At 39.1% G+C, this 27148-nt stretch overlaps 1 protein-coding gene and 1 long non-coding RNA gene across 2 annotated transcripts; one reads left to right on the forward strand and one right to left on the reverse strand.

The window, feature by feature from the left end:
* Window positions 1-1883: 1883 nt before the first annotated feature.
* Window positions 1884-9505, reverse strand: LOC119742165. Its single transcript, XM_038218206.1, has 3 exons — window positions 9395-9505; window positions 6517-6631; window positions 1884-2321 (listed from the first exon to the last, which is right to left on the reverse strand). Exons 2-3 carry the CDS (start codon window positions 6517-6519, stop codon window positions 2001-2003), a joined length of 324 nt encoding a protein of 107 aa, XP_038074134.1. The 5' UTR covers window positions 6520-6631; window positions 9395-9505; the 3' UTR covers window positions 1884-2000.
* Window positions 9506-16455: 6950 nt separating this feature from the next.
* On the forward strand, window positions 16456-26745 carry LOC119742166. Its single transcript, XR_005272827.1, has 4 exons — window positions 16456-16496; window positions 23770-23909; window positions 24955-25078; window positions 25482-26745. It is a non-coding gene; the product is annotated as an uncharacterized LOC119742166 (long non-coding RNA).
* The last annotated feature ends 403 nt before the right edge of the window (window positions 26746-27148 follow it).

Genomic DNA, 27148 nt, shown 5'->3' on the forward strand with positions numbered 1-27148 from the left:
TTACTCTCAGGTAGACTTAACAGCGATCCATTTAATCCAGTGTCCGGTAGTGGCCAAATAGCAGGGTTTTAACATTGTTTTGTTGATGTATTTGGGCCTTTCTGGCCTGCTGATTCCAAAACAACAGTATGCCACCTCGGCATCTTTGCGAAAATTGAGATAGACGGCCGCCAATGCTTTTAATTATTGCGCATCGAGTTCACTTTAGTTGCCCTAACTCCCTAGCGGGTGTGCAAAATCATATTGAATTTGGAGGATTCAGGACTGTTAGGGATTGAGTTTCCGAACGTGTATGTTAGTGGTCAGCGGATCTGCTGTTACCATTTCCTTCTCATATGCGAACTTTCCTTCCCTACAGCTAATAAAAATTGGCCGCTAAGGTGCAATGCATAGGCCCATGCCCTGCCTGTACGTTTTCTTGAAACTTCTTGGATGTCTTATCCAGTTTCAACTGGTCATTGAGTTTATGGCTCATCCAGTTTTGAATTCGTGCTAATGACAGGTCTTGGAACGATGCATGTCTGCTTATAAATTAGACATAAAGATGGTCGCTGGAACATACAGTTCCGTCATGTATACTAATAATAACCCCTGAACACAAGTGTCGAAATTATTTATGGTTGCACAATCAGACCATCCTCATCAAATTGAGCTTCGTGACAGTTTCTTTTATTAGTTCACAATAAACGACGACAATAATTATCCACAGACACCTCTAAAACCTCAACAGCACTCAATCAGCCGTAAACGTTCTTCAACGTTGGTAAAATTTTAATGCAATAAAATCAGCAAATCTTAATAAAATATTCAAATTATAGAACACGGAAAATTATGAAGTCTTGTTCACCCATTTCAAAACATATTTGCCAATTTGTGGTTTTCGTTTGACCTTATTCGTAAAAGCAGTCTTAATACTTTTAATATTCTGGAATAATAACTGGACCAACCTGTGAGAAAGATTTGTCCTCCGCAAAAGAATCGACATCACGATATTCCAATTTTGATACTCAACTAGTACAGTCGTTGACAATAATTCATTCATAAACTGTTCAGACAGTCATTTGCGGAGGTAAAAAAACGTGTTTCTGGTGGATAGGCTGTCGCTGTGTGGAGCGTCAAAAGTGGACGACCGTATTTTCCCATTTTCTGCTAGTAGAATTTTATGTTTTTTGAACCGGATTTTAAAAATCTAAATTTTCTGCCACTTTTTGGACCATCATAATTTTCGCTAGTAAGAATTTAAGGTTTTTAGTTGTCCACTTTTGAGGCACCGTGAATTAAATCCAGTTTTGCAATTTCAAAAAACCCCAAAACAAATCTACTAACAGAAAATGGAAAAATACGGTTGTCCACTTTTGACGCTCCATAGTCGCTCATCAATATTCTGCACTGAACAAAACACCCGTACAGCGGTATACGTTCTCAGGCTAAATTTAAGGCTGGGGCACTTTTTCGTCAGTAAATGTTGTTAAGGGGAGGTTTCTAAAGGGTGCACACCTGTAAATAGGCCTAAACCCATCCGCCGAGCTCATGAATAAAAGTTATACCCTCAAAATATTCTATATTAGAGAGTTCTGAGAGCCATAACATTGGGGGTATTGAAGAGATATGGCAATGAACCTCTGGCCCGGACTCGGGGCTTCCAATTCTGAGCATTTTGGATACAATTGGGCTCGAAAGCGGCGCTATTTTGCCATGTTGTGGAGGGATCGTTTTTCAAGATGGCTACCGTTCCGCTTTGGGGAAAATAGGGGTCGTCTTCTTTGGGCGAGAATTTCTCGAAAAGTCAATGGTCAACCCACCAAAAAATGAAAAGAAATTGAAAGATGACATGTCGATCATCATTCTTCTCTGCAGCTTAAATACCTGTGAGAGTTCTGAGTATTTTTAAAAGAATTTTGAAGTATGGGCATTTAGCACTAATGGCTATGAGGATTTTTTTGCATTGTTGCACCCTGTAATTATTCTGTGTCCTAGACGTGTGTAAAATGTTAGAGTAATCAACGGGGCCTGGACAGAAACTGGGCGCACCTATACCACGTTTCAAGGTCAGTTGTGTAAGTCGGGCTATCAGTCTCTTTCCGGCAACCACGGACACATGGATCAGGGATCACGTCGCGGATGAACTTGGCACAGCTAAAGCAGTCAAGCGGGCAGTTGACCGGCCGCTTGCCCAGGTGGTGTGTGGATGGAGACAAGATGTCCGCGACCCGTTTGGTCATATCCAGGGCGTCGTCGAACTCGTCGTCTGCATCGACGTAGGGCGTACCAATGGCTGCCTCACAGAAGAGCGCCAAGGCGCATATGCACAATATAGCTCTCTGCAGAGGGGTAGAGACAACATGGAAACAAAGGAACTGATCAGTTCTGTGCTTGAAAAGGACACTGATTGGAGCGGAATTAGTGCTCCGGAATACATAGGCGCACCGGTGAAATACACAATATGTGCGCGCTAAGGATGTAAAGGAGTCCATCAGACCTTCTGCCTGCAAGTCCATCACAAGTTCCCCTGTCCAAGTTCAACTCACAAGCTATTCAAACGAGCTTTGACAAAGGCACTCCTTTGTTCCTTCCATTGTTTCTTGTGACTGCACTTGTTAATGAACCTATGAATTACTTGTGACTAGTCGGACTGGACTTGCGATGAACTTGAGATGGACTGGACTCAGGCCCGGATTATCCAATAGGCACAGTAGGTACTGTACCTAGGGCCGGAAACGAAAAATCCGGGGGCCGGATTTTAAGTTTTTAAACAGTTTGAGGATCTCTCTCAGAGTGTTCGATTTCACCAATTGACGCTGTACACTATAGGCGTATGTAGCCCCTACGTATAAAATTTAAGTAGGCCCTATGTCGTTCTGAAGCACGGTGCCAACCATGGGCGTCGATCGGTGGGGGATGGGGGGAAATGTCGTTCCCCTAACTATTTTCGTCCCCGAATTAAAAAAAAATGTGGCCTATATTTTGATTCATTAGATCTTTTGCTTTTAACTGGTTAAAGTGGTCAGAAATTGCCTCAGATCGCGCCATAGAGCGTCTAGAATAAGTTTCTTCCCCGGCCCCCTTAACCCTAAAAGGCCCGGGTTATTTTGGCCATCTCTCAGCCGGGAGGGGGGGGGGACCGGATTCCGCCCCCCCCCCCCAAGATCTCGGCCATCGAGTGACGAAACATTTTGAAACACGGTACATGCATAGAGCAACTCATCATGAGCATACCCCAGAAATTTTGTGACTATAGGTCAAAGGGCTCTGGGGTTATGGCTAATTAATTATTCATATGTACGAACGGTAATTGTGCTCTGTGTACATGACGTATAATGGGAAAACTCAGTTTTGAAAATCTTTATGTTTTTGGTACCAAAAGATGCGCAAGACTCGATGCTAAAAATCATAACAGCTCGGATCGCGAAAATTTTTTTCGAAGATATCGCGGAAAAAGTTGAGGGGGGGGGGTGGAGGCGGATTCCGCCCACCGGCCGTTTTAGGGTTAAGCGGGCCCCGAACCCCACGCTGTTTATGCTTTGCACTCGCATTAGTTCTGACCAAGATACACATGCAGGCTATGCATGCTATGCAGCAACCTTCACGTTTAAGAATCGATTGACGCCCTTTGTGACCTTGAACAGGCTTTTAGAGCTAGGGCTTTCACCAGTTTGGCATGGCGCGGCTTGATTTGTACAGTGCTTTGTACTTTAATACATTAGCATGATTTTGGTGCCGGTGCCTAGGGCGGAGAAGCTAGGGCCTACGGAACACTGGTGCCACCTATGAAACACTTAATCTGGGCCTGACTGGACTACATCCCTTGCGTGCATTAATTTGTATGGTCCTACGTCTCTGTTCAAGGGGTTACTCAGAAGCTGCCCGTTTTTGCCATGCACCAAGAGATCATGAACAAGTCAAGATGCGAAAACAATCAATAGCAATGCTGCAAATCTGGGAAGATCAACGGGGATCATTTCCATTTCTTGGAATTTGAATAAAATACAAAGAGAGAATCCACAATCATGTTAACAATAATCATTATAAACTGTATGGTATAGAAAAAAAATCGCGCGCCTCGATGGAACTAGCCACTAGCCAAGGCGTTCATCGATAGTTCATTGTACAGTGCATAGCGCGCGGCAAGTGTTGACGTTTTAAGCGGTAGTCCAGCTAGGGGCCCGCCGCCGTGATTTATTAAACCCGCCAGCTGGGAGAGGGCGTTATCACGACCAACCAATGTCACCCACGAACCTTCGCTCGTAACACCCCACCCCAACCCCCTGCAAACAGGGCGCTGGGACGGGATGATGAGTTTCACAGAATCTGGTGAAGGCCTTGGGGGTGACATTCTGGGTAATGTATCATGTATGTATAAAAACATCTGGCTGCAGCAGCTGTTTAAGATCGCAGTTTTTGGGGCTTATCCAATTACCTTTGGGAGAATTTTCCATCCAAAGATAATCACCCCCTAAAACAGTCCTGAAGCTCATCGTCATTTTGAAAACGAAAATAGAGCGGTTTTAGGGCCCAATTTCATCCAAATTTCACAGAAATATAAGCTCACATTGTAGTCAAGTGCACGGCCTCCACCCTTGCTTTTTACAAATCTTCAAGTTCACGGCCCTCAAAATGCTATAACAAGGGAGAATGTGAAGGCATGCAAATCGTGATTTGTCCGGCGTAGGCAATTTCGGACCGATTTACAGGTCTGCACCCATCAAGCCATAACAACGTCTAGCCCCTAGACTACCATCACGGACGTTAACACTGAACGTCTTGACAAAGGCTCGTTCCTTCGTGGTTCAATCAAATCGGTGGTCGACCTGAGGCCGGCCGAACAGTTGCTCCAATTGTTTTAATTAGGGAAACCCAGTCTGCAAGCAGGTTGCAGCAGTGTTTTCAGTTTTCAATATAATGCGACCAAAGAAGTTAGATGGAGGGGGATTTTGGCGACCCCCAGAAGAAAGTAGGCCTACTGATGACGCTCATGTTCAAGACTATAATTATCGATAACAAAAGTTCGTATGTTAAGATTTGACTACTCGGCCGTTTATTACCGATCAGGTTTAGAAATGAGTGTAACCAACTGTTGCTCTTCATCTGTCAGTCTTTAATAATGCCTGTATTTTTTGTATAGAGCAACCTTGAAATCTGCATCATCAATTAATCAACTTCTTGGGTCAGTAAACACGTGGGAATATATTTTCATAAAGTCCGTGTTGTGTTTGTTTTTCCTCCCATTGCTTATAGGCAATAGTGCAGAATCCTTACACGCCTGCTAAAAAGAACGGTGAATGCACTTCTTCTTTTTTTCTCTCTTCATCGGCAAAATGTACTTCGAAAATACTTCAATGCTGCGCTTAAAATTGACTTGAATGGACTTTATTCTTTATGGAAAGACAGACTGTGGTGTTTAATTCTTCAATTCTGTCTCTTACAGATTCAGCTTTCAAAAGCGTAGCAAGGTCATTTTTATTGGGGGGGGGGTAAAGGTTCGTGAAAAGGGCACTCCCACATCTGTGCTGAAATTAGACAAGTTTTTTTTTCTGCGTACAAAGTAGGGGCTCGGGTTAATGGGGCGCTGTTCGAATCGGACGATCATGCTCACTATTGGACACTAGATGGCGCTATTCAGTGCAGCACAATATTGACAACAGTTGCTCGAACAATCGAAAAGGGCGCTCATAAAAGGAAGCTTGTAAAACAGGGCACTTGTTTAACAAAAACACGAATTTGTTTTTAAAAAAAAAGGAAAACTTTTTTAAAACAAAAGAACACTTTTTACAAATATTGGGTGAGGGGGTCGATCTACTCTGGTGAAAAAAAGGAAACTTGAATGGAAAAGGGCATCATTACAAATATTGAGGGGGACCCCCCCCCCCAGCTGCGCCTCTGGTTTTACCTACAAAAGAACAGTCGCTCCCGTTAATGATTTACATTTTTAGTACTAAGTTTTTCTAAAGGCCTGAAGGCATTCATGAGATGTTGCCGCGCAATTAGTGGATGGAACTATTTGACGATGTTTTTAATTCGCTTCATACCCGATCTCGCGCATAAAGTACAAGTATTCTTTTTGTTAATTTTCGGTCGTTTCAAATGTTCGAGTTGCAGAGGAAATCGCTTGAAAATTTTTAGATGTTCAACTTGGTCCACACCACTGAAAAGTCGAGAGTCACATCTTTATGAAGTGTCACATCTCCGATCAGATTTGTTGAGCAGTGAAAACACAAAGAACTTTAAAAGATTATTTTACCTATGCATACCACGGCAGATTGTATGAATCTCCATGGCTTACCTATTTAAATTAGTATATAGCTATTATGCGCTTAGTTTCTTCTAGCATACAAAAAAACATCACAGGACAGACTTTGAAGTTACAAAAAAAGATGTCAGGCCATGATTGTTAAGTCATTTGAAGCAAATTGAAAGTTATGATTTTGACAGTTTTAACTACAGATTTATTGGTACGATACAGATGAGCTTTGCTGTTAAATTGTTGTAATTTTATCACTTTAAATTTAAGAAACTCACCATTTTTTGTATGTTTTCTGTTGCCCTTGCGACGAAGAAAGTAAGAATGATGTTCACAAGACGTTCTACAAGCGTTGTCTCGGTGTTTATCTGCGATGGACAGCCCCAAACTCTCCTGAAGGAATAGACGAAATCAAACTATATCAAAGCATAGGTATTAAAACCAATCTGGGGACGTCTCCATAGTCCGAAGTACCATTGATCCGAAGTCCCATTGGTCCGAAGTCCCATTGGTCCGAAGTCCCATTGGTCCGAAGTCCCATTGGTCCGACGCCCCATAGGGTTAGGGTTAGGGCTAGGGCTAGGGTCCAGTAAACCTGAACAAGTTGAAGTAAACAGTATTATGTTTCGTCGGACCAATGGGACTTCGGACCAATGGGACTTCGGACCAATGGGTCTTCTGACTATCAAGACGTAACCATTAACCCTAAAAGGGCCGGGTTATTTTGACCATCTCTCAGCCGGGGGGGGGGGGGGGCGGATTCTGCATGAAAAAAATGCGATTTCAAGAATTGTCGTTACAATTGTCTTCAAACATCACCAGTGATAAAACCTAAGTTTAAAGATAAAATATTCAACAAAATCCTTTTGAAGGCCCGTCTTAACACAAAGAGTGTATTTTATAAATTATATTGTTAGCCAAAGCAGGGTTGTTAATGAAGATTTGGGGACAATTGTTGTAGAAACAAGTATTCTGTGTCATTTTCTTTGTTTTTCCAAACAGTCAGAACACACAATAAAATGGGGTGTTTTTGTGACGAACCTGATTTTAGGGTCATTTCGTTAAAATTCCTTTAAATGGTTTTATGACTTGAACGGATTGAGCAATTGCATTTTTTTTAATCAAAAAGTAGGCCTTCATGTAGTTTATTAAATTAGTTTACCAGTCATTATTAGTTTTGGTGCTTCATACATTTTATTAAATATGAAATATATTTCTTTTGGTTTGGGTTCCGCTTTTTTTTACTCACCCTGCACATTAATAAGAAGAATTGAAGAAAACATACGAAGAAAGGATATACAACAAAACAATAAGGATTCAGCTGCAATGTCTGTCGGTGGCCAACCCAATGTTGTTAAAACAAAATGGTGTGATATGGAGGTTTTAGGAAACAAGTCTTTTGTCCGGTAAAGTTTAGTCTTATATGATAACTCCTGTCTACTCTATATCTTTATCGCTTTATCGCTTTTTGTAAAAGATACTTATGACTAAGTGTCTCTCTGTTAAAGCTATAGTCCATCATTTGCAGCCATCCGAAAAAGTAACTGGCGTATTTATTGTTGAAAAACATACTTGGTTGAAAGATAGGAAGAGGACTAAACTCCCTGTGAAATTAATCTTTCTGGCAAGCTATCATTTTGAAGTAATCAACAAAAGAAGGCCTTTCCAACGGTGCGTCTCAAGACGCACCGTAGGAAAATTTAAATTAGTAGTTCGTTTTGTTATTCGGCGAAGCGCGCGCAAGCATTGTCACGACGCACAGGCGTGCGCAGTTGCTATAATTCGTCGGTTCAGTGCGCGACATCGCGTACAACTGCAATTCAAAACAATTCAAAACATGATTCAGCAATTTTTGACTTGAAATTGAGATCCTAAAATGCTGTTTTTCTCGGCATATACAGCTGAAGCTGAGCTGAAACTTCGTCAGGTTAGTTGTTCAGTATCCGTTTATATTCATTAGATTTTGAACACTTTTGTTGCTTCAAACGAACAAAATGCACAAATTACAAATGATGGACTATATCTTTAATAGAGAAATGTTCATCTCGTTCCAATGAACTCTTTGAATACATGTTATCACATTTACTAAAGTTAACGACTTGTAACAACATAGAGGATCACTATTCACTTGCTTTTCATGTCTGTGTGTAGTTCCAAAAACATCACTCAACATCCAAAAAGAATAAAGCCCTACACTTTAAAAGTTTCAGATCAGTGGATATTACATTTTTTGAAAAACAGTAAGTTACCATGAACTGCCTTTTTTCATCACCAAAAGAGATATTTTGTCAGTATCACTCTTCCTTTCCAAAAATCAGTCAATTCTCTGATATTTCGAAAGCACCTACATTTTTAGTTTAGTTTGCAATCGGTTTCTATTGATTGAATGACAAACTTGGGATCATACCACAGGAGCCTGCAAGTCAAAACAAATCAATGCATATTAGGCCAAAAAAAAAATAAGTCGGTCTCTGGTCAGCGCGCGCGTCGATTTTAATCATGCGCGTCAATCTTTTTTTTTCCAAAATGTTCCGCGGTAGCTCAAACAGCGCCCTCTTTTGCCGCACCTCCTCATTTTTTTTTACCAAAGAGCACCAAGGAATGGGAAATTGCACCACGGCAAATGATCAAGAGCACCAAGGCAAATTATGAAGGACACCAATTTACATGAGGACACCAAAAAAGCAAAGTAGTACCCCACCTTGTCTGTACAATCCAAGCTTGAAGAAATGAAAAAAAAGAAGGAAAAAAAGCCGCGTCGCCGCGTCAATTCCGGAACTTTGGTCTGACCAGAGACCGAATATATTTTTTTTGGCCTTAATGAACTTTTTTGAAAGGGAAGGAATTTTCAAACTTTCCCAAAAAGTATGATATCCTACGGAGTTTCGACAGGCCACTCTGTTTTAATAACCTGCTTCAGATTAATGTTATTGTGCTTTGAACGGCACAAAAAATGGTTTTGCTACTGTTCCCCTTACCTTTAAGCTTTACTCCACGAAATTTGAAAACCAATTGTTCTTTCTTGACGGTGAGAAACTGTGGCTTAAAAAGTTTCATTAAAACCTATACTGGCTTTAAACTTTACCTTCAAATGTAATAATCAACTCCTAAAATCTATGTTCAGAAAAAAAACACGCACACTGTCAGATATCTTACCTCAATTTTCCGGTCTTCAAGCATTCACTTGGCGTGACGATATCAGGGCTCGAACTCGTCAACAGACAGTCGTCTCGACAGGTAGGTCTGGAAAGATCTGTGGACAAGCAAGCCAGCTATATACGATCGTTGTCTGTGGCTGCACCAACACACTCACCGGCCTTTACAACTACGCGATTTTATTACATCATCCGGCACAGACAGAAAACTCTGACCAATAGCTGAGCTCGAAAGCCTGCCTCCTAGCTCGTCCAATAGGAGCAAAGGGCGGGGCTTGAATCTTCAGAAACCGAAATCTGATTGGTTCAAGTGTGTGAACAGTATGTATTTCTTGTGGGTTAGTCCAGACATTTGTAAATATTTCATCGGTGACTTGTGGCGCGGTTTTTTTTTTATCTGTAGAAGAAAATGCATTGTGATTACCAAATGGAAAATAATAAATATTATTTCGATGAGAGAAATATTTTGATGAGCATTCTAAAATGCCCTTTGGGTCATACCGTTTGTTGGGTGCTTTTGCGTGTGATGCGACAGTCGATCACCTCAAATATAATTGAAAAAAAAATCAAAGAGACATGGTGAATAAAAAAGTGGGGGGGGGGGGGGCAGACGTGTTTCAGGACGAAAACAATAATCTGGTGTGTTTCATACACGTGCAGATGTGTGGTGACTGCTTGATCAGAACATAATTTACTATCCGCTCCGTTCACAAGTACACCCTCACCGGCAGAGAAGGTACTTTGGGGGTGACCCACCGACGCCATGTTGCCTGACTACAATTCATTTGCCGCGAAGCGCAGTCACTGCGTGTACATAGTACAAATCCCCTGGGGTACGTCCGACACACACAAATAACGGTGCGTGTCAACCAGCGAAATGTCCCGCCCGCGTAATTTTTTTTCCTAGGAGGGTTAGGGGCAATGTCATGAATAATTCAGTTTTTCGTTTGAATCATTGCAAGACTCTATTTTTCTCTTAATTTAAAATTATCTCAGTGATAAATTTGGAGAAGAAAAATAGCTGATGAAAATGAGCAGCGACGACGTGGATTCGAACCAGGGATCTTTGTATCCATAGCTCATCTCGCTATCCACTAGGCTACTGTGTGGTTGCTCGACGACAACCGTTCTTTAAACTGCTTTAATGTATTGTAACTAGTTGAGTAACTAACAACAATGCTGTTGATGTCATTGTCCGTTCTCATGGATAAACATGAATTATTCATGACATTGCCCCTAACCCTCCTAGGAAAAAAATTACGCGTCCCGCCCATGGGACGTCGTTGCTAGGTAAAAGGGCCCCCTCTTTCGTCGGCGCACGGAGCCCACAAGGGCAAAATATGATAAACTGACTACAGGAGATTACACTCATTAGATATGGGAATAAACCTATTACATAGCAGCTATGTACGATTCATGCAAATTAAGCAGCTTTCCCAAAAGAATTTCAGGAGTCACTAGCTCTTTTTTCCTGTCACTATCAATTAATTTACGTAGTAAGCCTTCCTGAATGCATTATGGCGATCCAAGTCCGGACGATTGAGAGTGGAAATCATTCTAGTTTAAAATCGACGTTCATTGAAAGAGAACCACTTTTATTTGAAATTCGAGTGAAATCAGGATCTATTCGATGGAAGAAGAACTGATAGAAAAGCAAAGGGCGATTAGAATCAGTCCGACCACCCAATTCTATAACACAGGGAAATTTTTGCAGGGGAGGGGGGGGGGGTGTTAGGCCCATCAAATGTTTTTGTCCGATTGTTGCCGACAGGCGGACATAAAAGGTAATTATTATTACTATAAGGAGCGATTTTGACGGAAGATCGGAACGGACTGTATGTATTTGTTTGTTTGTTTGTTTGTTTGTTTTTTTTTTTTTTTTTTTGTTATTTAGTTATGTAGTTAGTTATGTAGTTATTAAGTTATTTATTTATTTACTTGTTTATTTATTTATTTAATTAATTATTTGATTATTTAATTAAAAATTACAAATATTAGACATGAAATATGTACTCAATTTTTTTTGTATGTATTTATTTATTATTGTACATATTTATTGATGGGTTGTTCGATGTTTTTTGGTTGTGTTTTTGTTGTTTTTTTTTTTATTTTTTTTTTATTTTTTTTTTTATCTCTCCCTTTAAAGCTTGGTGATGTATATTGATTTGATTTCAGCGATTTTGTTACAGTATTCAAATTTCATTAATACAATTAATAATCACAAGCTTTGCTTTACACTGTACACTTTATTGAACTTATTTATCTAACCTTCTTCAACCCCTTCATATAATGAAAACTTTTTTTTTTTATGAATCATTTTTTAAATTTTTATTGTAAAACTGTAATTTTTGTTTATTTATTAATAACTATTTATTTAAAGAATTAAAAATGCAATATTTACTCATTCATTTAATTAATTAATTAATTAGGCTAACTTACCAACTTGTCTAATTATTTATTTATCTATTAATATAAGTAGTAGTAGTAGTACATGTAGTAGTGGTAGTAGTTGAAGTACAATGTATATATTAATTTGTTTATTCATTTAATTTACCTAGTACAAATGTAATTGATTTTTTTTTCTTTTGATTTGTTTGTCTAATAATTATATAATTTACCAACTTTGTTCTTGACTTAATGTAACTTATTTAACTTTTTTTTTTTGTATAGTTAAAATTTCTTTTTATATTTATTGCTTGTTGTTTTCACGTATGCCATTCAGTTTGGAGAACCCCTAGACAGAAACAACGTTTCTTTTGGGCAATCCTTTGGGAGCTGAATGGTATTTTGTTTTTGTTTGTTTGTTTATGTATCTAAAGCTTTTGTTGTTTTGTGTTGTAACTTTAGTCATTTGTTTACATGTATTTGTTGATATTTTCCCGAGAAATAAAATAGTAATAGTAATAGTAACGGACACGCTACGTACATGTACTAATGAAAAAGGACGTGTGCTTTAATGAAAATAAAAATGCCTTATATTATGTTATATTATAAAATGAAAATAAAAATGAAACGCCTTATATATGTTATATTATTATAGGCGTGTCAGAGTGAGGGGGGGGGTCGGTCGGTGATTGGGTTGTGCCCGATCACTCGTCAACATAAAAGAAGAACTAAGGCAACCGAATGGTGGTCGTTGGCTCTTGCCATTTAATAGAACCAAAATATTTCATGTTCTCGACACAGGACGTCAGACTTGTTGCAACACGGGAGAGCCCTATAGACTTTATGCGTTGCGTGTGTATCAGAGGACGCTTTTTGTTATTTTTTAATTTATTAACAATGAATGCACACAAGTTTTACTCATGCCTATCCAAGCGATACTAAAGCATTGCAACCTATAACTCCGCCTCAATGCATAATGTCTCTTGAAGGAGAGGGTGAACTGTCCACAACTGTTTGTTGGAAATGCTTTCAAGGAATTGTTCTTCCTGCTTTATACTCATGAATATTAATTGGCAATCATATATTGTTCTCAAAGTCAGCTAGTCAACCAAATTATGAAAAGCCAAAATAATAGTAGTAATAGTAATAATAATAACACTTATGAGGCACTTTACACAAAATGTCTCAAAGCGCTTCACAAATTTAACAAAATTTATAAAGAGAGAGTTACATTACCTAAAGAGTAAAAAATTACAAAACCTTAAATTCCTACCTAAAAAACACGAAATTTCCATGAAAAGGACTGTTTGGTCCCTGTGAATTCTATTTGAACTACGTTGCTGCCTCGACAAAGATGCCTATAATTATATAGGTCATCATTTGCCGCGGCTGATGCAACTTTTTGAAGCGCATCTCTGGTGTTGTGCATTATCGATAGACTTGACGGAGCCTCTAACGGTCCCTGGAGTTTATGCAGCATATGCTTTTCTAAAAAAAACGGTTTTACAAGTTTTTGTATTTGTGCGGGCATAATTAAATTCCGCAGACTTTTTGCAACACGGAGGAGCTCTATTGGAAATGGGATCTTTGCTGAAAATGCTTGCAATTAAGTTTTCTTGCTTTATCGCGAAAAATATTATTTCGCATCGGTAAATTGTTAGCAAAACCTAACCAAACAACCAACTTCGATGAAAAGCATTTACAAAATAATGATCTTAAGTTACCATGTTTGGATTTGTTGCTGCCTCGGCAAAACGCACATGATGTAACGTTTGAGGCGCATTTCTGGTTCTGCACATATCGCTACTCAAAAATAGAAACAATACATGCATCAGTAGACTTTAATAATGGAGTTTGACGAAGCATCTTCGTCAATGGAGTCTATGCAACATATGCTTTATCTAAAAATATATGTTTTATGGCTTTTTTGTTTTTGCAGGGGCATAATAAAATTCTGCTCTTCCTTTACTGTTCCACGTGGTGAAGCGGTTTGTGCTCGTTTTTCTAACGACTCACTTCGCCTCAGACCTAATTTCTAGAGATATTTGATAAACTTAACAAAATCAATATGCGTAAACATCCAAATTAGGCAATGCCTTTATTTTGCTGAAATATGTATGAGTGAAGTTCAACCCTTTGACTGTGCATTCATTGTTACTTAGTTAAAATAACAAAGATGCCTTCTAAGATGGCCGCTACACATAAGGTCTATTTAAATGTCTCAGCCCAAGCCAGCAAAAGGATAACATTTCTTTTCAAATTTATTTTTTATAATCCAGAGAATTTTGAGGGCAAATTTACGCACAATTGTGAAATACTAAAAGCCACTGTCTTTGTATGTGCGGCTAGAAGCAGCCCTTGGCTTTTGGTAGCCAAAAGGGTGCCCATTGGCGGCATTTAAAGACAAGTTATTTTTTATAAACCTTTCTCTTGTTTGTTAACAATTTATATTTGATATAGGCCACCACAAGTGCATAAAGTGAAGTCTTGGTTGGCAATATATTTTTCCAACAAAAGTTATCATATTAACCCTAATCAGGCCGGGTTATTTTGACCATCTCTCAGTCGTGGGGCGGATTCCGCCCTAAAATCTCGGCCATCGAGTGACAAACAATTTCGAAACTCGGTACATGCATGGAGCAACTCATCATGAACATATCCAAGAAATTTCATGACAATAGGTCAAAGGGTTTTGGTATTATAACTAATTAATTATTCATATGTACAAATGGTAACTCTGCTCTGTGTACACGACGTATATGGCATAATTAAGTTTTTACTTCGGACTGCGACGGAAAATTTTTCGCAACGCGGCCACCCCTGGTCCAATTTGTATGTTTTCAAAAGATGCGCAAGGCTCGAGGCTAAAAAGTCATAACAGCTCGGGTCGCGAAAATATTTTTTTTAAGGCTATTGCGGAAAAAGTTGAGGGGGGGGGGCCCTTTTAGGGTTAAAACAAAATCATTGCATAAAAAAAAGACATGTTTAGGAATCGGGGTTTTTTGCGTTTATTGAAAAATTTGTATTTTCAACAACGGTAGTAATATCATTAATGACTATTCTTCATGTTTGCATTGTTGGGCCTTTCATAGTTTGGCAACTGATGGTTGGCAAGATGTGCCAAGCACGTGTCGGCGATAGAATTGTATAGAAATTCCCATAGACACCAGTGATAAATGGCCATACTTCAAAATTCTTTGAAAAAAACTCGGAACTCTCAGAGGTGTTCAGGCTTTCATCACCAGTGGCGTAGCCACGGGGGGGGGGGGGGGGGCGACAGCCCCCCATGAAACCTTGTCGCCCCCCCCCAGTCGCCCCCCCCCCCCCCACTGAGATTTTGAGTTTCTAAAAAAATTATCATTGATCTACATGACACCCCCCCATGAATTCTATTTGAACTACGTTGCTGCCTCGACAAAGATGCCTTTAATTATATAGGTCATCATTTGCCGCGGCTGATGCAACTTTTTGAAGCGCATCTCTGGTGTTGTGCATTATCGATAGACTTGACGGAGCCTCTAACGGTCCCTGGAGTTTATGCAGCATATGCTTTTCTAAAAAAAAAACGGTTTTACAAGTTTTTGTATTTGTGCGGGCATAATTAAATTCCGCAGACTTTTTGCAACACGGAGGAGCTCTATTGGAAATGGGATCTTTGCTGAAAATGCTTGCAATTAAGTTTTCTTGCTTTATCGCGATAAATATTATTTCGCATCGGTAAATTGTTAGCAAAACCTAACCAAACAACCAACTTCGATGAAAAGCATTTACAAAATAATGATCTTAAGTTACTAAAAAAATTATCATTGATCTACATGACACCCCCCCCATGAAATGTTCCAGCCCCCCCCCCCCCCCCCCCCCCCCTACTGAACAAATCCTGGCTACGCCACTGTTCATCACAGTAGGGCCTAAATGATGATCAACATGATCAATTTCTTTTAAATTTATGCTGGGTTGACTATTAACTTTTCAAGAAATTCTCACCCCAAAAAGACAACCCCTAAACCGAATGATGGTTCTCAAAGTTGAAAAGTGGCCATCTTAAAAAAAAGATTCCTCCACAACATGGCTACATAGCACCACTTTCGAACTCAATTGCATCCAAAATCCTCAAAATTGAAAGCCCAAAGTCTCGGCCAATGTTGCACGGCCACACCGGTATCTTTTCAATTCCCCCTTCCATGACTCAGAACTCTCTGATAATTATAGAATAATTTGACTTTTATTCATAGGGTCGGCGGACGAACTGTTGGCCTGTTTACTAGGGTGTCCCTTTACTAGGGTGTCCCCTTGCGTCCTGTTTGCGCGCAACCAGCCTATTGCAAAATGGCAGTAGGCTACGAATGTGCCATTTCGGAGGTGGTGAGTTTCGATTTTTGCTGAATTCGAAAGTGACCGGCAAATATCAATAAAGAGAGAGGCATTGCTGTTCAGTATTTACAACCTATTGTAGGGATCCAAGTTCTATGATAATTTAATTGTGTTGTGGTATTACGATTGTTTGTGTTAGTTTTCCTTTTTTGTATAAAGAAACATCACCTGTGTTGTAGATCGTCGTAGCTGTAGTCCCCGAGGTACAACTCTTAGAACATTAGTTTGACTTCAGCAGTTTGAGTATTGCGCGGTGAGTCCGAAGGGCGCCACCGTGTGGCGGAGACGGGTTATGTTAATCTCCCGACTCCGCCGCCGGTCGTTCTTTGACCGCCGCTTTGCAGGTAAATTTTAGACGGTTTTTCATATCTTTTGAGTATAAATATTTCATATTATTTTAAACATGTTCATCCGGAGAAACTAGGAAACATTCATAATATCTTGGTTGAGGCAGAATATTAGCTTTCCAGTGTTACTTTAGGAGTTGTAATCTTACAGTCTTGTCAATTGATGGCGACGTAGATTCGGTATATAGAAAGACCTCGTGGTGTCAGAGAACTTTGTAATCTTCCCCAACTATAGCTGTGTTTATGTGATGTAAATTTCACATGACAATCCTACATTGATTCTGTGGATAAGTCTGTGTTATTGTTAAGTGTCGCACTCGGTAAATAGCGCACTCATTGTTTGGTGAAGTCACTAACCATAAGTGTATGAACCTTTAGTCATAAATTAGGCCTGAAGAGTTGGAATGTTTATTGTGTAATTGAATATAGGGCTTGTATTATGTTTGTCTATCTTGTTTCCTTTTAGGGATGATATCAGGATGCGAGATTAGCAGTAGCCCGCTAGCCAAATGCTAGTCAAAACAGCGGCGGGCTAGTCAAACTAAGAATAATTTCGTGTAAATACTTCGCTCAATTTTTTTTAATACTGTGTGGGATGAAAGGGCTTGGGGAGCAAGTAGCCAAAATAGACTTTTTAAACTTTTATTTTGCCCGTTGCCATGGTTACGGGCCATTATGTGTTATATGGCAATTTTGAGGATGCAAAACTTCATTTTTCGAGTCAATTTCAATGGTCATCAAGCCAAACTGCGAAATAATGTCACAAAAGTAACTATATCATGACAAAGTATCATCCTTACCCTTTAAGAAAAAAATAGAAACCCTTCTGAAAAATCACCTTTATATTATATTTAGGCCTTACAATACAGCATGTTAACAACTAACAAAATTGCATTCCCCCCCCCCCATTTTTAACCCTCCAAAATGGCACTTGCCAGGGCACTCAGAATAATTTCCCTTCGGCTATGGTTAGTTCAGCCATTGGTCTTTTCATATCTGGTGAGAAAATCTTGGGTTATTGTATATCCTTTGTGCAGGAGCGCTCCAAAAATGGTAAATTTCACAAAAACCTTAAAAATGTATTTTCACTTTTATGCTTTGTAATAACTTGTATAATTGGTATTGTTCATGAATCTAGCACAGTTTCACAAACAGAATCAGACTGTGTATCATTTTTAGACAAGTGGATGAATAGTAGGTGGAGTAGTCCCCCCTCCCACACACACACACACACACCTGGCTAGGCCCCGCCCACTCCCCCTTTGCCACCGAATTTAGAACTTGTATGTTGCATAACGAAACAAATGAAAATATTTAATATGCAAGTGAACACTTTACAAATTACTTAGACTTCCTTTTCACAACCTCCCCTTCCCCCGCCCCGCGGGCATTGCTTGGGGTTAAGGGTGGGGTGTTACCACCCACCAATAACTTGGCTTCGTTGGTAAAATGATTGTCACATGGGCAAAAGTCATGTGTTTGCAAGCCGCAATGAATAATAATGGCCATATTCATTGTCCTCTGATTGAAGTGCATCCATTAGTTAAAATAGTGATGTCTAGTCCTCCCCTCCCAGCTAGGTCCCGCCCCTTCCCTTGCCACCAAATTCAGATTTTGATTGCTCCTTGTATTTGCCTACATTAAAATTGTAAATAGATATCAATTTGCAAGTGAACCTTTCATAATTTACACCAACACCCGTACCCATCTCACAGCCCCCCCCCCCTGCTACCCCTATTCCTACTCCAGTGTTCATTATGAGCAACGACCCCTCCACCTCCCAAAGATCTCAACACTGATGTATTATTGTTAAGGTTACATATTGCCTTGCGGAAAGTCCACATATTTATATGCACTATATGTAGTTGTGGCTATTTTTCTTTGCCAACGTGGGAATGGTTTGGAATATGTGGAAAGCGCGGGGGGTGTAATAGGGATACATGTACATCGTACATAATGCTGTATTAGTTTTTACAAAATTGCATTTATTCTATTATTTTCAATACAGAGAAGTGATATGACGATTTAGAGAGCAAATAATTCATATTTTTGTATTAAAATACATGTACTTTAAAACAACTATCACTCTAGTGAAAACTCAAAACGGCTTCTATTTTGATTGATTGAATTGTCTTGGCTCTACGTGTAGTTATGGTCAGATCGAGTACATATAAACTCTAATACAGTACCGTTGTAGGTGCTCCTATGCCCTCCCAAAATCGTTATTGCATCAGTAGTAGTCAATATGGCCACACTTCTGTTGTGCTTCCGTTGTTGCATGGCAAGCAACTTTAAATATATGGTGCTTATAAATTATAGTATTAATTGTATGCAAACAGGAAATGTTTTGTTAATGTGTTAATAAAAAAAAATCAACTTCCCCACTTAACCAAGTGCTTACAGATTTTAACCCTTTCTGGCGGGTATTTGGGTTTTTTATCTGAAAGGGAGGGGTACAGCACATGGTGATCCCCATGTTGATTTGCATATGCTTTGACCGATTTTCCTAAAACTGATTTGGCAGGAAAATATTGGTTGATCACTACTCTATAATATGACATTCTTGGTTCTATTGCTGCTACCACTAGTGGTGCTTTTCTAAATATTTTTCCGAACTCTTGTCTAGATAACATTTTGGGCATAATTTCTGTATTTTATGTGTAAATGGTTCTATATTTAGAACAAACATTATCGGTCTACATATTCATCCCAGTCAGGTAATTGTATGCATCCATTTTACAGCCATAGGGACTATATACTTACTGATTTTATTCCAAAAATGTGTGGGTTTTCGACCCAAATTGACAAAACTGAAGTAAATTAGGGTGATGTTATTTAATGCTCTGCAATTGATTCGTGTAATAACTATCAGAAAAGTACATCAAAACAAAGAAAATGGTACGGATTGAAAGGTGAAAATTACATGGGCTTTTCGCACCAATGGCGGCCACGTTACATACTGAGCATGTGTTGTTATAGCCATGAATTTCAGTCTAAAGATAATACGTTCGTGATAGGTTTTGAAAATGGAAGTATTTTTTACTTTATTTTATGAGCACCGAATGTCTTTACATCAGTTGCCATGGTAATAATGAACACACTACAGAAGTATGATTTGTACCATGGTGACCACTGTTAAAAGTTTGGAAAAGTCACAACATTACATGTTGATTAGGCAAATACAAATTTGGAGGACACTTCCACATAAAAAAATACTTCAGACCCTAACTACATGTTTTCAGCCAAGTCAAGTCAGAGTGAAATTCATACAGTCAAATTAATGCTGTTTTCTCTCAGAGTTTCCACTGGAGTGATCCTTGTTTTAAAGTACATGTAGTCAAGTCAGAGTGAAATTCATACAGTCAAATTGATACTGTTTTCTCTCAGAGTTTTCACTGGAGTGATCCTTGTTTTAAAGTACATGTAACCAAATAAAAATTAGTTGCTCTCTAAATCGCCAGATCTTTTCCGTTTTGAAAATAATTTAAAAACGTCATTTTGTTCACCACACCTTTACTGTTATTCAAAAAGTAACTTGCAATACAGGGTGAGTCAAAAACAAAAACAAAAAAACCCTGAAACCCAAATGTCTGGCCCATTGTTTTAGTGAAGTCTGCATGTAGCACTTTCAAAATCCAGGATGTGCAAGCCCAATTCATAAGCTTTCTTTTAGTACAAGAATTATTCAAATCACAATATGTACTTTTCAAGTTACGGGGTTTTAAACACAGCTGCCGTTTTAAGGTTCTGTCCACGGATCACAAACAAGTTCAGTGTTTTTTCAGCAAAACGAAAACAAATCACATAAGGATGTGTGTGAATTGTTTTCGTTTTGCTGAAAGAAAACACACCTTTTTTGTGATATGTGTTTAAAACTCCGTAACTTAAAAAGTACATTTTGAATGATTCTTGCACGAAAAGAAAGCTTATGAATTCGGCTTTCATATCCTAGATTTCGAAAGTGCTACATGCAGAACTTCACTAAAACAATGGTCTCGACATTTGGGTTTCGTGGTTTTTTTTTACTCACCCTGTATAAGAAAATATGTACAGTGTACATGCGTGCGTCCAGATCACCCTTTCCACCTCCCCCACCCCCACCCACACCCGCGACATACACACCCCTTCTCCTCCTCGCTTTTCGGATATTCCAAGCTGCCCCGTGTTGTAAATAAGCCACCTTTACATAATTCAGACTTTCTCCAAGGCCATATGCATGTATGTAATCTGAACAAAATTGTACTTGTTGACGTGTTGGGGGAGAGGGCGGGGTTCTCTTATGAGCATTGGGAGTGGGGGTGGCAGGGGAGGGGGCTAGCTGTAAGACGGCTGTTGGTGTAGATTGTAAAAGGTTCACTTGCAAATTGATATCTAGTATTTACAATTAAATTTAGGAAAATACATGTAGAAATCATAATCTGAATTTGGTGGCAAGGGAAGGGGCGGGGCCTAGCTGGGAGAGGAGGACTGGACATTATTTGAATAATGATGCACTTCAATCAGAGGACAATGGATATGGCCATTAATATTCATTGCGGCTTGCAAACACATGATTTTTGCCCATGTGACAATGATTTTACCGACAAAGCCAAGTTATTGGTGGGTGGGCACACCCCACCCTCAACCCCAAGCAATGCCACAGGGGTGGGGGAGGGAAGGCTGTGTTAAGGAAGTCTCTGTAATTTCTAAAGTGTTCACTTGCAAATTGTTTTATTTACATTTGTTTCGTTATGCAACATACAATATCTAAATTCGGTGGCAAAGGGTAGTGGGCGGGGCCTAGCCAGGTGTGTGTGTGTGGGGGGGGGGAGGATTACACGACCTACTATTCATCCGCTGGTCTAAAAATGATACACAGTGTGATTCTGTTTGTGAAAATGTCTTAGATTCATGAACGATACCAATTATACAAGATATTACACAAAACAAAGGAAAACACTGAAAATACACTTTTTAAGGTTTTTGTGAAATTTACCATTTTTGGAGCGCTACTGAAGGCTATACAATAACCCAAATTTTCTCACCAGATATGAAAAGACCAATGTCTGAACTAACCATAGCCGAAGGGATACTATACTGAGTGCCCTGGCAAGTGCCATTTCGGAGGGATAAAAATGGGGTAAAAAATGCAATTTTGGTAGTTGTAAAAACATGCTGTATTAAAGGGCCTAAAAATAATGTTAAGGGGATTTTTCAGAAGTGTTTCCAATTTTTTTCTTGTAAGGGTGAGGATGATACTTTGTCGTGATACAGTTACTTTTGTGACATTACTTCGCAGTTTGGCCTGATGACATTTGAAAATAACGCAAAAAAATGAATTTTTGCAGCCTCAAATTTGCCCAAAAATGGCCAAAACACAAAATGGACGGACCATGACCACGGACCTGAGTTTTCTATCTTACTTTTTTAATGATCGTTAACTTGGTTATCGTTAAGATCGGAGTAAATCTAACGTTTACACAACCTAGATATACCTCACGGTATACCAAACGTTAAATCTGACACCGTGGTAGCAAGGAGGTTTCGACCTCTCAAAGAATATGCCTTTGAATGAGCATGACGACTATTTATAAAAGATATAGACATTATAGCATACTCGGCAATAGGGATAGTCAGTGAAGGAACTTGGGTTAATGAGTACACAGGTGTGTACAAAGTCACTCCAAAAAAACTTTTTTATTTTTAGTTATTTCATTTATTGATTGTATTTATTCATTTATTATTTATTTTAATTATTTATTTATTTATGTATATTTTAAAGAGAAACCAACCATATTGCCAAGGAATATATTCTCATGACGGCGGAGAATATAAAAAAAAAAAAAAAAAAAAAGGCGGAAACGAACCATCTAGGCTATGAAGATATTTTTTAAACGAATTATGGAGAAGACAAACCATCTGGGCTGGGAGAGACTATCACCATCTTGGCTGGGAGAATATCTTTAGAAGGGAATAACGGAAGAGACTAACCATCTTGGCTAGAAGGATATTTTTAGAATGGAATTATGGAGGAGACTAACCATTTAGACGCTGTTATAATTATGTCGTGCCTGGCCGAGTTACCTGAAACCCATGCCATCTGCTCAGGCAGACTTAACAGTCGAGCTGGTGCCGATCGCTGGGGATCAGATAACGAACATAGATATCCCAGAGAGCAATAAAGTGGAATGTATACACTTGTTTTGCCGTTTGTAGTGCCAAACTGTCAACTTATCAATTTTCTCATTCCCATCAACAGTTTAGTCTTAAAAATGACCGGAATTATATCCACACGTGCATATAATATTTTTCAGGATATCACACCTGTTAGCGAGCTCAATGAAAGAAATAAGTTCACCGCTGCGCACAACTTTCTTTATGTGATTCATCCCAAAGGACTTGAGCCAGGAACTGTAGAAAACCGTTTTGTCCTGGGTGGCTATTGTGTTGTTCCACAAAGAAACTGCCTGGGACTCAAATACACTAGAAAAAGAACAATCAAAATGACCACCGGAGTGCAGCACCTAGCAAAAAGGTGCTACATAATGGGTCTCATAATGTTCATATACTTCATTTACCTGGCTTTGGTTGCATTCTCCCCCAGTGCTTTGTATCCTCTGGCAAAAAGCGCTATATAAATACAGTTATTATTATTATTATTAGTGAACGCCTGGATGAGCTCCACATAATATAATAGGAGGTTTTTCTCAACGGTGAATTTGCGTGCAAAACACAAATCAGTTTAAACAATTCGATCACTTGCTTAACATATCCAATAATCAAAGAAAACCTTCCAATGCCCTCCATCTGCCCTCTTACTGTGAATGTCAATAAGACCGGCACCGCCCAATTCTTTGGGGCCGATGATGGTTTCCCTTTTGATTTTCATAATTTCCCCACTCCAGAAAAAAAATCTCCCCCAAAACCCGATTGATTTTCCGAACCCAATCGACCGGGCAGGCAACAACGCTACCCAAAGAACAGGAACCCGAAAACAGTATGACCCACCTTAATTGACAAAATATAATGAATTTTAGAATGCCTGTGAAAATATTTCTGTTATGGAATAAGTTAATTTCCACTTGGCAATCACAACTACTTCTACAGAAAAAAAAACACGCGCCACAATGTCTGGACCGACGCATAAGTAATATTGTTCACACACCAATCAGACTTGAGGTTCGTGTGATTCAAGCCCCGCCCTTTGCTCCTATTGGACGAGGAGCTAGGCAGGCTGCAGGCTTATGCAAGATCGCGTAGTTTAAAAGGCTAAGCGAGTGTGTTCATTTAGTCACAGACAACGATCGTATCTAGCTGGCTTGCTTGTCCTCTCGTTGAATGCTCCTTGGACAGATCTTTCCAGACCTACCTGTCGAGACGAATCTGTTGACGAGTCCGAGCGCCGATACCTGTCGTCACGCCAAGTGAAAGGTCAGATATTACGAAAGCCCTGTAGTGCCATCGAGTATATATTTTGTCCAAGTTCGTTTTTATGAGATATATTTTTCCCAAAGTTCGTTTTTACGAAATACATTTTGTCGAAGTTCGTTTTATGAGATACATTTTGTCGAAGTTCGTTTTTATGAGATACATTTTTCCCAAACTTCGTTTTTACGAGATACATTTTTCCCAAACTTCGTTTTTACGAGATACATTTTGTCGAAGTTCGTTTTTTATGAGATACATTTTTCCCAAAGTTCGTTTTTACGAGATACATTTTGTCGAAGTTCGTTTTTATGAGATACATTTTTCCCAAAGTTCGTTTTCTCGTAAAAACGAACTTTGGGAAAAATATATCTCATAAAAACTAACTTGGACAAAATATATACTTGATGGCACTACAGGGCTTTCGTAAGATATAATACATTGTGCGTTTATTTCTTTCTCAACATAAATTCTTGGTGTAGATATGTACAATTCACAGAAAAGTTTAAAGCCAGTAAAGGTTTTAAGGAATTATTTTTAAGCCAGAGTTTCTCATCGTCATCTGAAGTAAAACGGAACGGTAGGGCCTCAGTAACAGAAATAGAGCTTGCCGTTCAAAGCAACAACATTTATCTGAAGTAGGTTATTAAAAAAATGACCTTTCGAAACTGAAAAAGTGTGAAACTGCCGCCCCTTCCAAAAATATTCAGTAATATGCATTGATATTTTTTGACTTGCAGGCTCCTGTGGTATGGTCCCAAGTTTGTCAATTTACTCAATAGCAACCGATTGCAAACTAAACTAAATTCGGTCAACTTGGGGTGGTGTTTAAAACAAGCCGTTTCTGCGATTTTATACATGAAACTCCTTTACTTTCCATTCTAGCAAACATTTTATCGGAGATCGCTCACGTCCTGAATTTTCTTGTTTGTACTCGTTGTTTTGTCACGTGACTCTTTGTGTGTGTTTTTTTAAAGACAGCTATTTGTCTTGACTAGATCAGGATTCAAACATACGTTTTGATATAGTTTGATTTTGCCTTGTTCTTCAGGGAATTTGAGGCTTCCCATCGCAGATACACACCGAGACGACACTGAAGCTTTTAGAACGTCTTGTGAACATCATTCTTACCGTTTTTTTCTCGCAAGAACGCTACAGCAAACATACCAAATATGGTGAGTTTTTTGAATTCCAAGTGATGAATTTATAACAATTTAATAGGTATCCCTGGGACGGTTTTTAACATACGCGCTATACGTGCGGTAATCAAGCATCGCAAATATTATTATGCAACGCACTTGATACACCCCCACGAGCACATGACTACTGCGGTATCAAATGGAGACTGCCGTTTTGCTCGAATGTATTAATATTTACACCGACGACGGTCTAATTGACATAAAATGACCACGCCCCCATTGATACGAATTGACCAAGATTTTAGTGAGAAAAAGGAAAGAAAACAATGCCAGCGCGCTCCTCATCAATGCAACTATATCGCTTTTGATCATTGACGTCTTGGGTCAAAGCTAAGAATTGGTTAATTTGTTTTTCCACGTTGTCTCTACCCCTCTGCAGAGAGCTATATTGTGCGTATGCGCCTTGGCGCTCTTCTGTGAGGCAGCCATTGGTATGCCCTACGTCGATGCGGACGACGAATTCGACGATGCCCTGATGACCAAACGGGTCGTGGACATCTTGTCTCCATCCTCACACTACCTGGACAAGCGGGACTTCTGCCAATCAGACTGCTCTTTCTGTGCCAAATTCCTCACCGACATGATCCTTGATGCCTGTGTCAGTGGTTGCCGGGGCTCGACTGACAGCCCCGACCGTCAGATGTGGTTCATGTGCGCCCCGTACATTGACTAGATAGAGACTTCCCACTGGTAACTCTAATTATACACACGTCTAGGAGACAGGACATAGTAACCTTCCCCTTATCAATATTGACTGACAAAATATTGCCCTACCCTTTACTTTAGCCTGAATACGCTACCGCTAAATAATGCTACCAAATTCGAAACATTTTTTGTGGAGTCTCTTGTACAGGGTGAGTTAAAAAGAAAGTTACCCAAATTAAATATTTTTTTTATATTAAAGAGCAGTCAAATTTTACACAACAATGAATGAAACGTCCACGTTGCATTGCACTCAATAGGCGTTCATCGGTTCCTAGAAGCGCAAATGATCAGTGGTGAAAAGCCGAGTTTTGTGATTTTTTTTTATTGAATCAATAAATAGAGTATGCAAATTACGTGAAATTTTCAAAGTAAAAAGTCATTTAATAAGCTGTACTTTATCCCTGTGATGCTAGGTGTGAAATGGAGCAAGCCACATATTTTACAAATATTTTTCGAATTGGGTAGCTTTCTTTTTGACTCACCCTGTATACTCATATATACAAGCTACATAGCTTTACGGCTGTTTTGATGTACAGAATTTGGAGATCCACAACCTAACCAGAAGCAAGTGTTTTTTTACCTCCGCAAATGATTGAAAAGTTTAGGCCTATGTGGGAATTTCTGTCCACGACTGTACTGGTTGAGTATTAAAATTGGAATATGGTTATATAAAGATTCTTTTGCGAAGGACAAATCTTTCTCAAAGCTTGACGAGTTATTATTCTAATACGTCTTATTCTAAGACTGCTTTTTGCCAATTTGTGGTTTTCTTTTCACCTTGAAATAAAGAAAGCATTTCCCCAGTTTATTGTTAAACAGAGATTCGGAGCACAAATTTAGTGTAGGTTTTAAAGATTCTTTAAAATACCTATGGATTTCATGAAGTGAACAAATAAAAATATAATAAATGAATATAATTTAACATTAATGTTACCTTATAGACTTGTGTGCGTCCCATAACCCCAATTGTAAAGACTTGCCCCGACCAAAACTTTTCAATCATACTAATCTCAACCTAAGGAATCTTTTTAGTTACTCAGTAAAATTCTTCCCGAAATAGTGTAGTTAAAACATTAGGGCGACATTAAAATGTCTCTCTTTTGCCTTATATCTACATTAATGTCAGATAATTTTACTAGAAAGTGTTTACCTAGGGTAGGATTTGGAAGAATACAATACTCATGCTTGTCCTCTAATGCCAATGCTTTAAGGCACTTCATATACGGAGTGATTCGAGCTTTGATCTGGCCAGCCGACCCTGGCAACTCGGTCTGCTAGAAGTAGCCTACACAAGCAAGCATTGAACCAGTATTGTCAAAGCTGCACTGCTATACTGTTCTG

This window comes from Patiria miniata, unplaced genomic scaffold (assembly GCF_015706575.1).
Source record: "Patiria miniata isolate m_02_andy unplaced genomic scaffold, ASM1570657v1 HiC_scaffold_5, whole genome shotgun sequence".
Lineage (NCBI taxonomy): Eukaryota > Metazoa > Echinodermata > Asteroidea > Valvatida > Asterinidae > Patiria > Patiria miniata.